This window comes from Pteropus medius, unplaced genomic scaffold (genome assembly GCF_902729225.1).
Source record: "Pteropus medius unplaced genomic scaffold, Ma_sr-lr_union100, whole genome shotgun sequence".
NCBI lineage: Eukaryota > Metazoa > Chordata > Mammalia > Chiroptera > Pteropodidae > Pteropus > Pteropus medius.
In genome coordinates this window covers 874,171-888,606 of record NW_024351072.1, presented here as the reverse complement: position 1 = coordinate 888,606, position 14,436 = coordinate 874,171, and the positions used below count along the sequence as shown (strand labels likewise).

The window sequence follows — 14,436 nt, the reverse complement described above, 5'->3', positions numbered from 1 at the left end:
CCTCCCCTGCGGGGAGAGGAACTTCGCACCCTTCCAACTCTCGCGCGGGCTCCGCTAGGCTCCCGCCAGCCGAGGTGTTCTCTAGGCGCCTGCTTCTGCCGTCCCGCCGGGCCCGGGCCTCCGTTGCGGCCGGGAGGTGTCCCTTCCCAGGCCGCGGCTCCGTGTAGGGTGGGTCCGGAGTGGAATTAGGTCAGGAGAGCACTGGTTGCATAAGGGCCACGAGCGGCCCGGGCCGGGTGGCCCCTCCTTCGCGCGGGCGGGCTGGATTGTGTAACGGCTGAGGTAACCGAAGTGGGCCACGCTCGCCTCGGAAACCATCCTGCGAGCCTGAAGCGGGGGGAGCGCTCGCGCCCCGCTGCCCTGTGACTCATTGTCACCGCTTCCTATCACACGATCCTCGGCTGAAATAGATGTCTCCCTCCGCCCGCCCGCAGCCTTCGCCCTTGCCTCGAACCCCTACCCGGCCAGTCCTGAGGACGACCAGCCCTGCAACTGCTCAGGGATCCCGGGGGCTGTGGGCTGCCTGCAAAGGTGACATGCTTCTGTCCCGCTTTCCCGAGTTACCTGGGGACAGATGGGTGGGCTTTGCAGGTTCAAGGGCAACGTGGGCAGCCCCACCCCTGCAGCCAGACTAGGACACCCGAGTTACCCCAGGGAGAGGTTCCCCTGACACCCTCGCCCCTGACATCTGGCCCCAGGAAGTTGCCGCTGAGCCGCTGGCCGGTATTGCCCAGCTCCAGTCAGCTGCCAGAAACACCTGGCTGGTGGGGAACGGTGATTGGCGAAGCGTGCCAGGATGGAGGCAGCGGGGCTGTGCAGACAGGGGTCTGGGATCCGAAGGTGCCCTGAGCCCGACTCTGACGGGTAGAGGAGGGGTGGGATGGAGTCTCCACTTGTTGAATCTCCACCCAAGCGGACAACAAGTAATGGGGGAGGAGGAGGAGGAACGAGGGCTGACTGGTCAAGACTGGCACCTGATGGAGAAGGGGACTCCCCCTCCCCCTCAAAAACACACTGCTCATGTAAGGCACATTGTGAGTTACCACTGGGCTGGCATATGCTGCAGAAAAGAAGGGACAGAGAACACTGTAAACACTTTGCTATTGTCCTTAGAGCAAGTAATGGGCACCCAAGCAAGCCCTGGACATACCCCTGGGGGAAAACAACAACAAAGCCTGTTCCTGCAGCAGAAGCTGGAGCCAGGTTACCGGGGAAGAGCAGGGCAATATGAAGGAGACAGGTAGAGGCCACTTAAGCCTATCTTAGAAGGCCAGGAAAGCCCTTCCCATCCTCCTCTGCTTCCTTGTATCAGCACCACTTTCCTGTTTTTTTTTTTTCTTGCATCATCAGAGCAGTAAGGGTGAAAATGTCAAGACCACTTGAGCCTTCTAAGAGGAAAGGGGCCTCCCCAGCAAAGAGTTTCTTTGTGCTGGAAGACAGCCTATCTCTCCAACTCATTATTCGAAGTCCCCTGCCTTTCAGGAAAAAGGAACCTGTCTCCCACCCCAGATTCAAAGTTTGACCAGTTAGCAATGAATCTGACCAGATAGCTGTGTGACTTTCAGCAGGTGTGTTCCCCTCTCTGGGCTTGATTTCCTTCATTTGAAGAATGGGTTGGTTGAGCCAGATGATTTCTAAAGGCCTGTCCAGCCTTGGCATCTACTGATTTAGAGAGTTGGTGAGAGCCACCCTCACTTTATTGTCAGAAGCCTCGCCTCGTCTGGGTTCATTCACATTTGGCAATCTGTAATGAGAAGATGGAGCCATGCATATGCATTTTCATTTTCTTCAGAGAAACTTTATATGTACTGGGTTTTGTAGACAGAGGTGTTGCTAATGGCACCAGAAGATTAATTTGAACTTGTCTTCCTGGTGGCCAGGATGAGGGTCACATCTGGCCACCTTCCTCACCCCTTCTGGGCCTGTTTCCTTGTGGGTGATACCTCACTCAGAAGCCAGGCTGGCACTTGCTAGTCATGTATAGCCACAAAGCAGGGTGCTAGGGTTTTCTCTATGTCAAAGTCACTGATGCACCACTGGCACCACAGGCTCTCTAAGGAACTTCTTGAGAGAGGGGCAAAAACTATTTCTTTATAGCTAAGGAAGCTCAGACCGAAGGTGACTGGGGATGTGGTTGGTGGGGCAGTATTAGGGCTAGAAATTAAGCCCTAATCCTTTGGGTCTGCAGTAGAAAAATCTTAATAACTTACCATCCTCATATAGTACTTATCACATGTTTGTTGCTGGGGGCCATTAATGAGGGCTTTTTTTCTCTCATTTTGGCAGCTCCAAATGACCACTTGCTTTATAGCAACCGGTCTCAAATTTATTTCACCTTGGAGTCTCATGAAGATGCACTGCATGATGCAGAAATAGCATGTAAGCTCCGCCCAATGGGTTTTAAGGTGAGTGTGGGATGGGAGGGATGGGAAAGGATTGTACTGTAGATAGAAATTGTCAGGAAGAGCTGCCATCCTGGGGGACAGGGGCACTAGAGCTCAAATAGAGCCAGGAGAAGGCTTTGCAAGGTAGCTGGGGATAGCTTGACAAAAAGTGACTCAGGTTGGAACTGGATTCTTCCCCAATTTGATCTGCAGAGTAGTTTGGGCTTTGTGACTCCAGAACATGGACTTGGGAGCCCAACTGCCTGAGTTTATGTCCCAGCTCTGCTATTTTTACAAGCTGTGTGACCTTGGGCAAATTATTTGACCTCCCTGTGCCTCATCTCCTCATCTATAAAATGGTGATATTTAAAACACCTACTTAACAGAGTTTGTTGGGGATTACATGAGCTAATCCATGTAAGATGCTTAGAACAGTGCCTGGCACGTAGCATCACGTAAGTGTTTGCTGTCATCATCACCATTATTTTCCAGGGACAGTAGAAAGAGGAAGGTAATAGAAATATCGCTGGCTGGTTGTTCCATCTGGAGTCCTTAATATAGTCGGTCAGCCTGCTAGTATCCACAAAAATTCAGATCACATGGAGGGTAGGGAGAAATACAGACTAAGCATCTCTCAGGATGCTAGAAGGCAAAGTGTCACTTTCTGCATCTCTTCCTGGCCTCAGGACTGGCCCTCAGCCACACACATGTCAATATTTGGTTTAGAAGATTAGATTTGAGCCAGGGACTACTTGCCAGCTAAGTAACCATGGGGAAGTTGCTTTACTCTCTGGACCCCAAGTGTCCTTGTTTGCAAAATGAAGCTATTGCTATCTGCCCCGATTGCCTCATAGGGATGCAGTGAGGGTCACAGGTGAGCATGGCCAAGGGGCCATTCCGTGAGCTATAAGACATACTGGATTTGCTGTAGTGCTCTCTCTACACAATGCCAGGATACCTTCCTTGGAAACTCAACTTATCCAAGTCCAGGTCCATAATCCCTTATCTGAATCCCATGGGGTCAGATGTGTTCAGAATTTAGAATGTTTCCTATTTCAAAAAGACCTTATATGAAGTAACACCCTCAGCAAACTCTGAACAATGCCCCATAATCAAACACACTAGTATTTCAGTAGCGTATTACATGAAAATTTACAGTAAGTTGGATAAAGAATAAAGCACACTTTATATCATTTTAGGATAGATTTTTCCACCTCATGACTTTTGATGTCAAGCTTATAAAAATATTGGATTATCAGACTTTTTTAGATCTGGGAACTTTAGATAAAAAACATTATGAATCTGCATACTGGGCAATTAGTATTGGAGTAAATCTCATATGTTCTTTCATGAGAAGGTTTTCATGGGTGATTATGGATTAGTATGTTCTCTTTCCCAAAGGACACATTTACAGTTTACTAAAAGTCACCAGTGTCTTAACCCAAAAGAGCTTCAGTGGGAGCATTTCAGGCCTTGTAGCAGTGCAGGTCAGGGAGCTGCTCTGAGGGGTAGGAGGACTTCTCCTGCAACCTTTTCTGCTCCCACCCTAAACCTAGGGCCTAAGGGTGGAGACCTCGATAGTGCAGTAGGAAGCAGGGCTAAGGGAGTAGTAGACCCTTTTGGATGAAATAGGAAAAGTGACTTCCCAGTGAAGGAAGAGTTGATGGTAGTATTAAATATCAGTTTCACTATCCCAAAGGTAAGTGGAGAGGTAGTGATGAGAGAACTCTATTGTCTCAGAGGTTGAGAAGACATTGAACTGATGCATATAATTCAAAACTACTTCACACTCCAATTTGCATATTTCCTACCATTACTATGTCAAATGCTCCTGTGGGAGTGGTTTACCTTTTGCAGTCCTATTCTAGCCAACCAGCCAGGGTTCAGTGGGGTTCTCAAAATATCCTGCAGGTGATACAGCTCTCACTGGGGTAAGCTGGCTGCCCTGAGCAGGTGGAGTATGTGGGTTGCTGCTTGTTAGGATTGGTGGGATCCCAGAGGCCTCTCCAATCTCCCAACACTTATCCTCCCTAGCCGCCCTGAAATGTCACACAAGTCTTTCTCCAGAGGGCCCTTGATAAACACTTGTGGGAGGAGCAATAAGCCATCAGCATCCACTAGCAGCCAGAGATTAGGCTCCAGGAGGAGGGTGGAGGACATGAGGAGAGGTCCCGAAGGGGTTTGGAGCAGGGGACACTGCTCAAGAAAACAGATTCCAGTGGATCCCTGTAGCCAGGTGGGAGCCTGAGGCACTGGGCCTGTAGCATGTTAGAAGGGAAGGCAGGGGAGTACTCAGCAGCCACAACCTGGATCATTTCCTTCACTAAGTTGAACTCAGGATCAGCTGTGGAGGCAAGGGAGTGGAGAGCAGTCCCTGAGGGGCAGCCTAGATGACTCAAGAGGAATGCCCTCCAAGCCAGGTTGCAAGGGCCACCTGTCCCAAGGCATAGAGAGAGGGCGGCCCTCTTTTCACCTCTTTTCATCTTTCTTCCTCTTCCTCAGGATGCTCCTCTGCTATCCCTAGAGATTCTCTCCCTGGGCAGTTGGGCTTGGATCCTGAGGAGCCCTAAAACTTCTTTATTCTTAAAGGCATGGCGAAGGAGTAGAAGTGAGCTGAGCCCACAGGAGTGAAAGCATTTGCTCAGCCCCTGCTTAGTCCTCAAAAGAGTACTGTCTTCTTTGTGGAGAAGGGTTTTCACCATTATGATGTTAGTTGTGAGTTTTTCATAGATGTCTTTTGTCAAGTTGAGAAGGTTTCCTTCTATTCTGTTGAGTGTTTTTTTATCATGAAAGGGTGCTGGATTTTGTCAAATGCTTTTTTGCATCTATTGAAATAATTGTTTCATTTTTATTTATTTTTTTTATTTAATTACTATGATCACAATTGTAGTTTTAGCTTTGCCTTTGAGGTCTGGAGAGGTCACATCCCTTATCTTGGGCCTCTTCTGAAAAATGATCAGTAAGTACAGATGGTCACTCAAGCCAGTAATGTGGACTAGGCTTCTGTTTGACAGACTAGTTAATAGGAGGGCGTATCTGGGCAAGTCCTGGAAGCTGGTTAGTATGTGCTCAACTCAGGGTTCTTGTTACCTGGTGGTCCCTCTAATACAGCAGTGGGACAGGTTGAGGAGAGGTAGTACTTCCCTGTAGTTAAGAATTTGGACTTTGGTGTCAGTCAGTCCCAGGCTCAAACCCTGATTCCAGAATTTACCAGCTGTTACTTTAAGCAAGTCACTTTTCTGGGTCTCAGTTTTGTCTTCTTTAAAATGGGCTTTGGAATAGTTAATTACATTACAGGGCTGTAGATGGGAAGAAGGCGAATAAGAATGGGATTCAATGCTAATGTTTTCTTCCAGGCACACTTCAGAAAAGCACAAGCCTTAGCCACCCTAGGCAAGGTGGAGGAAGCACTAAGAGAGTTTCTATATTGTGTGTCCCTGGATGGAAAGAACAAAAGAGCAAGATCTGAAGCCCAAAGGGTGAGTTGAGATGACATGAGGTCCAGCTGCCCAATGGGCTCCCACCTCTCTGTCTTCTTCAGGGAGGGGAATAAGGGAACTGTCCTCCCTGGCATCTGGATTCTTGAGTGAGTGGCTCCCTGGGCTAAGGGAACCAGAGGGAGACACAAGTACCAATTGATTTCCCCCAAACACTGTCTTCTTGGCATGTACAATCAATCGACAGTTCCTGCATTTCTGTAGGAGCCTGTGAGGAACATTCTTGTTCCTTTCTCTGGGTCATCAGTGCTACAAAAACAAAACAAAACAAAATAAAGCTAAACAAGTTAACATTGAGATGGGGACTCACTGAGGAGATTCTGGCTGTTGATGAGAGGTCAGTGATGCGGAGCTCCCTACAGTTATAGAACTTTTCTTTGACTGAGTCACAGTTTCATCAGCCACACTGTGAAGCCAGCTACTCAGAATGGATGGATGCTGGTTCCCATCTCCTCTGCCATATGCAGAACTCCAACCTTTAGCTCCTTTGCTATAAATAAAACATACACTGTCTCACAAATGTAAGTCAAGGACCATTACAATATAATCCAAATAGTCATTCCAGTTCTTGAATCCCAGAAGAATGTCGTTATTTTAAAAAGTTGCATGAAACACTGGAAGCATTAATGAAGGCTCAAGCATCCTCACTTCACAGACTTTGTTGCTTACTCTTCTGCAGTGTACTCTCAGGGTATCTGGCTAATTGGCCTGAAGTTGGGGTGGCCTCTGCTCTCCTTGTGCCCCACCTCCAAGTCACCACTACACCTCAAGTGCTTCTGTCCCTGCATGGTTTAGCAGAGAAGCAGATGGAGAAAGGGAGCAAGAGTCAGGACTGATTTCTGAAGGCTCCAGAAAGGAATCTTTAGCAAAATCAATGAACTAAAGGAAGTGGAACTCTGGAGATTCTGCCTTTGACAAAAGATTTCTTTTCTGGGAAATTGCTTTGACCTGGTTTGGGAATGTGGACAAAGTGTTCTTGAGAGGAGCAATGGTGGTGGAGAAGTATTCCCAGCTGTGGACCCTTCCCCAAATCTTAAGTGTAGTCCATGGGATGAATAATAATAATAGCTAATATTTATTGAGCATTTCCTATGTACCAGGAACTATGCTAGGGCTCTCTGTGAAAGATATAATTTAATCCCCACAACATCCCTATGGGATAAGTACTGCTATTTTATCCCCGTGTTACAGATGAGATGGACAAGGAAGCTGAGAGTTGGTGATTTCCCCAATGTCACACAGCTAGTAATTGGTAGAAGAGCATTCAAACCCAACTCCATCTGCTTCCAGAGTCTGCCTTCCTAGCTGCTCCATCCTGCTGTCCAGGGAGGACATGCCAGGAGTCTCAGCACTCACTGCTGGAGTTGGGTGGAGAGTAGCAACGGGACCATCCAGTTCTGGGGTGGATGGAGAAGGGAGATTAGAAGAACCTTGACTTTGGGAACAGAAAGTGCAAAGGCCAGCAGAGGCAGGTGTTGGGTCCAGCAGTAAATGGATACTTTATTCCCATTTGCCCATTTTCCAGGTGGCCTGAGAGGCTCTGGTATCATCATTTGGGTTGACCTCTCTTTCCAGCCACTCTTATAGACCATCTAGTGTCATTTCCACACCTACCTAACTGGACAGGGCAAGGCATTATGCTAAGCTCTGGAAATCCAAAGAGGCATAAGCCACAGCCTCAGTCCTTCCGGACCTTACAATCCTGCATGTGTTATTCAATGCAATATAAATGCCAGACAGTACAAGCTAGCATATGCCTATAATGAGTGTTCTGGAGTTTTGAAGCTGGGACAAGACTTTACAGGCAAATTTCCACTGAGTGTGATGAGGGCATGGCAGCCATTGAAGGGCCCTCAGCAGTGCTTATTTATTGGATTGTTCCATTTTCAGAGCTAAAGATTTGACAGAGACGGTCCAGGTTCACTTGGCATTAATTAGCTACCTTAGACACTTACAGACCTCAGATTCTTTTTTCCCCCCTTCTTGACCCATTTAGACCTTTCTAAGGATAACCCAAAGTGGAATTGGCTTTCATTCATGTGAAATGATTATTGTCACTGAAAATTGACCCCAACTTTTGTTTTCCAAAGCCATTAGGAAAGCCTAGAATGAGATCGTAGGTAGTAAAGGGAAGAAGTAAAGTACTGCTGTTGTTTCTGCCTCCCTTTCCCTTCCATATGTTCTGCCCTTTTATCCTTTTACCTTAGGATGTTGTGTGGCTGCTACTGAAGAGCATCTTCTCTTTTTGGGAGAATTTCAGGGAGACTGCTTCAGAAGTGGGTTGGTCCTGTTGGACCATGCAGGAGGTCTTCTGAGAGCCAATTTTGGCCCCTGTGGAGAAGGCGCCTCTGAAAGCTGGCATTTATGGTTCTGGGCACTATGAGTGCTTCCCACCTCACTCCTTTACCAACTTAGACCTGGGAGATGGGTTTCCCAGAGCTGGAAGGAAAGATAAGGATCTGTCTGAGGACTTTGGGCCTGAACCCTAGGCCTCTCACAGGACCCTGGAATGGATAAGTGTCTTAATTTAATTCTGTCCAGTGTGATGAGAATCTATTGGACATCTGTTATGTGCCCTCCAGAAGCTGGTCATCTGGTCAATGAGAAAGACATCTGTGACACAATTTGAGGCTAACACAAGACTGTGTAGTGTAAGGTGCTATATTATGGTGTAGTAGAGAAGATGAAAGGACAGGTGAGATAGGGAGGCTGAGGTAGTAGGGGAAGGCAGTACTAAAGCTGAGCCTTGAAGGCTGAGCAGGGTTTGGCTATGTAGCAAGTGCTGGCATCTGAAGGAACATCATGAAGGAACTGCTGAGGTCCAGCAAGGGAACAAATCAAACTGGAGAGAGTTTGGTTAGAGTTTCTGTCAGATTCTCTTGATCAATTAGTACCCTGACTATGTACCCTGAGCAAGGGGGTGGAGCACCCTTCAGTAGGTCTCCAAATACGATGGGGCCACATGGTGGCCTTGAATATGCTTAAGAAGCCAGTGACCTGTCCTACTGTGTTACATGTTACATACAATATATACATATGTGTATTCATAATCTCTGTTGGCACAGAATGTGGGTAGCTCATAGTATAGCCTGCACTAGAATACACATCTTTGACTCCCAGTCGTTTCTAGATCTCACTCAACCAGCTTATCCAATTGCAAGGGAACCAGCCATACACTGGAACCTGCCTGCCCCAGTACTAGTACTTGAAGTTACCTGACATTTTCTGGAAAACAAGGGTCAGAACTGGGGAAGAGAAGCTGGGAAAAGAGGAAAGGAGATTGGCTTCTGCTTTTTCTAGCACTTCACTGAGGAAGGGATTAAAGATCCAGGGATGATGCTTGGGGGAGGAGGGAGCAAAATGGACAGTCAGAAGAAAGAAATACTGAGGAACCTAGAAGACAATTATAGACATCTACCCACTGGAGTGTTATGGACATGACTCTAGGTCCCCCAGATGATATTTGTCCCTCGTCCTCTTCATCTTTTTCCTCATAGATAGGTTTTTAAATCCTACTGTGATATTTCTATAGAATAGTAGCACCAGAATAGGAGTTCTTAACTTTGGCTATGGTGACAGAGGCATCTGTGGCACCTTTTCAGAATGCAGATTGCTGAGCCACACTCCAGACCTGGGGAGCCAGGTGTGGGAACTTAGAACCTGGAGTTTTCATAAGCTCCCAGGTGATTGTATACACCCTGAAGTGAGGCCTCCTATCATAGTCTGTCAGGGTCTCTCTGGTCTAAGGCTTTCTCCTTGGAGTTTTGCCCTGCAAGCTCTGCCCTCTGCCCCTATCTACTCCTCCCCATGCAACTGAGCATCTGTTGAAACTTAAGTAGTGAAGTCTTCTGTTTTATGTCACAGCTTCTCCTTAGTTTATTTTCACCATCAGTCCCAGGGGATTCTCAGGAACATTCTCCCGATATCCTGAAGCTGTTGGCACCTCACCTTAGATTAAAGGAACACGTAAAGTCAATGGCTACTGAAGGCACCAGCCATAATCTATCAAAGTTGTCACAGGTAAAACTCAACCCACCCAGCTTGTTCGTGACTTCGTGATGCTTCGTTTGGCTGTTTTGTGGGCAAACTTGGGGAGTGAGCCCTACCTCTTCTGCTTCAGTTCCTGAGAAAGAAGAAATGGAGTTGTTAGTGGTTTTGTTCTTTGCTAGAAGGTTATTTCTTAAAACTGGATTTTAGGCATGGTCCCAGGGTTTACGATTTGTTACATTCATTTTTCAGTTCTTGCTCAGATCCAGCTGAGAGAGAGATTTGACAGAACTAGAGAGGAATTGGCCCACTTCACCTGGAGCCATTCAGTGGGGTGGCTTTGTCAGCTTAGGGGTGAAAACTGGGAAGAGGATCCCAACAGCCCCTCCTTTCCTGCTTTTTGTTTGTTTAAGCTGCTGGTCTTTGAGTGCCAGCTGAGTTCTTTGTGTAAAGACAAGTCCATTTGATCCCCAAGTGGAGGTAATTTCCTATTCCCTCACCGTGTCTTACACATAAGTAGACTTCTGGTACACATTTGAGGCTGAAGAGAAAAGGAAGCAATTTTGGGAAGTGTTAAGTTGCTGGGAGGAACACAGGTATTTGTGTCTTTCTTCAAAAATAAGGGAACAGAACCACGGAGAGCTGGACTCCAGGCTCTGGCTTTCCAGCAGAGGGCAAGTGGGCAGCAGCTGGGGCTCAGAGGTTCAGACCTGAAGGCAGAGATTAGTGTTGACTACCTCCACACCTTGGGGCAGCACACCTCCATGTGTGCCCTGTGTTCTTCCCCTGTGTGTAAGCCTTGGGATCTCCAGGGTTTCTTGGGTTCTCTGACAGGTGAAAAACCTAGATTTTCTCAGCTTCTTGCCCTGCTCTGGAGAAGGAATAAAATGCCGGTGTGCCCAACTCAAAAAAGTGTGTGTTGGGGGGGGGACCCAGAACTCAGATAACCTCTAGTGCATTTTAATAATTGTTTGAGATGATGAGTCCATGACTGAGAACAGCAACATTGAACCTAAGTGCCTGGAGTGACTTCTAATTGCAGCTTAATCCGACATGAAGAAAAAGAGCACCCCTGGCTTTCCATTGAGAGCCAGATGGGGAACAGGGATGGGATTTCCACCCAAACTTTGCTTTGCTAAGCAGTGTACTCCTGTGTAAACAATGCGCGGGGCTCATGGAAAGTTGAGGATGCAGCATTGTTATAGTGCTGGGGGGAAAAAAAAACCCTGAACTCCCCAGGTTAGAGACAGAAAACCCACATCCTTTTTCTCCTCACCTCATTGTTTTCTCCCAACTGTATGCTCCCCATTTTTCATCTGTCTACCATTTTTTGTAAGGGTTAGAAGAGGAACAAGAACATGAACATTTTGACCTATAGACTATGGATTTAGAGTGGAGAAGGATTCTCCAGGTAAATCCACACAAATCCTTGTCATTGGATTTATTTCTAGATCCATTTTCAAATTTCTCTCTCCTGGACAAAAATTCTTTAAAAGGCTAGAGGCAGTATTGATTGTTTTGGGAAATGTTTTTGTCTCTTTTTCAGACTTTTCCCCAAAAACCTAGTAAAAGGAATAATTTGTCCCTAGTTTGTTTGACCAGTATACTATGTAGCTTTGGAGCATGAGGTAACTCTGCAGGCCTGTGGACACACCTGTGTCAAAGCTTTACCGAAAGTCCTTTTGGAGCTGGGCTGTGGGGCTTGCAGATGGCCTGGAATGGCAGTGAGGGTAAGAGGAAGCACTGAGTGACATGTTTACTTCCCTGCATACTTTAGTTTCCCTAATGAGGTAACTAGGGAATGATCTGGATAGGAGAGGGAACTGGTGCTACACCTTACATCTATCCCTTTCACCACTACCCAAGGAATCTTTCCTCTACATACCTTTTTGTCCTTGCCTAGGGAAGTCCCCTAACTCCACCCAAGCTGGATATGCCTTTCTTGCTGATGCATTGTGGACAGAAGTGGGAAATATGCCTTACGACTGCCCCCCACCCCATTAAGCTATGTGTCCACTAAATGATCAGGGCTGTACAGTTCTCTCTCTGTCCCCTGTATTAGATTCTGATGTTTGGCTCTTTCTTCCTCCAGGAAAATCCAGAGCTCCCACATTGTTCTAGACAAGAAGAAACAGCAGCCAGGGGGAACTGCAGCAGCCCAATGAAACCAGCAAAAGTAAAGGGGGAAGGGCATCAAGGCAACATCAAAGATAAGAAAGGAGAAGAGGAGAAGGGGAATGCTGCCTCCATCAAGACTGGAAAATGCCAGGAAAAGAAAAGGAAACATTGTCAAGTTGAACCCCAAGACCAAGAGGTGTCTAATAAAGCCTCTAAGCCAGGTATCGACTCTACACAGGGAGAAAGGGGCTTAGAGGAGATGCCTGGGCTCCCCAATATATGCAAGTTACTTGCCCTCCATATGAGGGCTCCTCAGGCTCTGGTTGTGTGTCCCAGCTCTGGTACTTAGCTGTGCCACCTCAGAGTGACTGCTGTGAGAACATGCACAGTTCCCAGTGTACTGCCAGTGCTCAATAACAATTATAATGGAAAGCCAAGGCATAAGGTCAAACACAGTGTCAGTCTCAAGTAATGACATCAGATGCCCTTGATGGTGTCACTTCCTGTCAGACCAACTTCTCCCTATTCCCATCCCTGTTCCGGGAATGGAAGACCAGGGCCTCGTAATCAGGCCACACTCTGCTCATTCCTAGTTGTGTTCCTGTAGGTAGGCATCTGAGAAGCAGCAGCTGCAGCTTGATATCTTTCCAAGGGTGGTAGGCAGTGCCAAGATCCAGTATCAGCTCTGAGGGCCTGGCTCAGTCCATGGAGTTGCTGCTACTGCGTGAGGTGCCTGTTGCATTTAAAGGAAGTCCCCAAGGCTCCTGGATATTCCTTGACTTGCGCTTCTCTTTCTATCGGGCTGCTGGACACCTTGAGAGCCTACTTCAGGGTACTCCATTCTCATTGGATCAGGTGACCACTAAATCAGCTCTCTGGGAAGTGGGTGAGAGTGGCAAACTGAAAAAGTAATTGGGTTCTTTTTGCCTCAGAAGTACTGTCTGTGGAACCAAGGTTGGTCTATCTCTGACTTAACTGCTTTCTAAATCACAGATCCTCCCGCTGATCTGGGGGCCAAAACTGCTCTCAGTGTTCCCCTCGCATCTTTTGACGCATCTGACCTTGAATGCTCCCTATGTATGAGGTATGTGATGTGTGCTGTCACTTACTGCCTGAAGGGGTCTTCCTCTCTGGTGTGTAGAATCTTTTCTGCTGGTGATTTACTGCTTGGTTGGTTAGCATGTAAAAGCATGTTTCTAATGAAATGCAAATCATTTTGATTGTCACATGAGCTAACTTGTGTCCCCTGTTTGTAGACTGCATTCCCTGTACTCCTGACTTGGAAATATCTAGAGAGTGGGAAGGAAATGATCTACTTAGAAGTCACAACCTGATGGCCCACAGGAATAATGTCTTGTGTTTGGCCTTCATGGGATTTTCGTTGTTAAATGTGAATGTCTTGAGATGGGACATGCATTCTCCATTTGGTCATGGTCCTTGTCCTCCTCCCCACTGCTTTACACTAGCCTGTGTCACACATTTGCATTACTTTCCTTGCCCTTGTAGGTACATATAGGTTTATGTCCCTGAAACTAATTCAACCACTGGATCAAGATCTCAAAGCTCAAGCGCTAACGTCAATACCACAGGCCTATTATTTGGAAGCCAAGTAGAGGGCCTGGGTAGTTTTGTTTTGTGCCATGAACAGAATTAGTATTGGGCCTTTAATACCTGGCCAAGTATCTCTCCTTCATTCAGTGCCATATCATCTTTATTTTCTCAAACTGCTGGAGAGGCAAATTATCCACAAATTATCCCCACTGTCACACACACGAAAAAGGAAACTGCTACAATCATGGCTTGTGTAAAAAAAATTACTTTCATTTGTTTCATGTCACAGCTATGACTTTATGGCTAAGAGGAGGAACTCCAAATGGCCTGGGTTTGAAACCGGGCTCTGCCACTTACTGGCTGTTTGACCTGAAGCAAGTGACTTTCTCTGCCACTGTTTTCTCATCAGTAAAACAGAAAACAGTGGTCTCTACCCTATAGGGTGGTTATAATTAATCAAGAAAATTTACTTACAACTCTTAGAATCATGCCTGACATATAGTAAATACTCAATAAATATTAACTGTTTTTTTTTTCTTCTAGACCAGAGATTCTATGGACTTGAGGTCCATGGACTCCTGAGGAGGTTCTGTGTATAGAATCTAATAGATCTATGAATTCCCTGTTGTATGTAGTGTGTGTGTGTGTGTGTGTGTGTGTGTGTGTGTGTGTGTGTGTGTGTGTCCAGGACAAAGCCTGCAGCTTTCAGTTGATTCTCAAATGTGTCTTTTCTTCCAAAAGAGTATTAAAAGGAGGCTGAGATATTTCCACAAAAGTTGTTAAGATGGTTGACCCAAGAGAAGAGATGTCAAGAAAAATCTTTTGGTCCACCACACAATGGGATCCAGCCAGCAGAGGCTCCTCAGATGTTTTTCATATCAAGCACATGCATTTGTATT

At 46.7% G+C, this 14,436-nt stretch overlaps 1 protein-coding gene across 8 annotated transcripts in view; it reads left to right on the top strand.

Moving 5' to 3' along the window:
* The window catches only part of LONRF3 (LON peptidase N-terminal domain and ring finger 3), a 134,091-nt gene that overhangs the window by 97,707 nt on the left and 21,948 nt on the right, over window positions 1-14,436 (top strand). For 7 of the 8 annotated variants that reach the window (XR_005648588.1, XM_039842497.1, XM_039842495.1 and 4 more), the window contains 4 exons: window positions 2,287-2,405; window positions 5,741-5,863; window positions 11,961-12,207; window positions 12,980-13,070. Coding sequence is in view for 7 of the 8 variants with exons in the window: in XM_039842495.1 (XP_039698429.1) it covers window positions 2,287-2,405; window positions 5,741-5,863; window positions 11,961-12,207; window positions 12,980-13,070 (580 nt within the window). In the remaining variant the exon portion in view is untranslated. Of the gene's footprint in view, window positions 1-2,286; window positions 2,406-5,740; window positions 5,864-9,745; window positions 9,902-11,960; window positions 12,208-12,979; window positions 13,071-14,436 lie in introns of all 8 variants that reach the window. The other variant, XM_039842498.1, reaches the window with a different exon arrangement.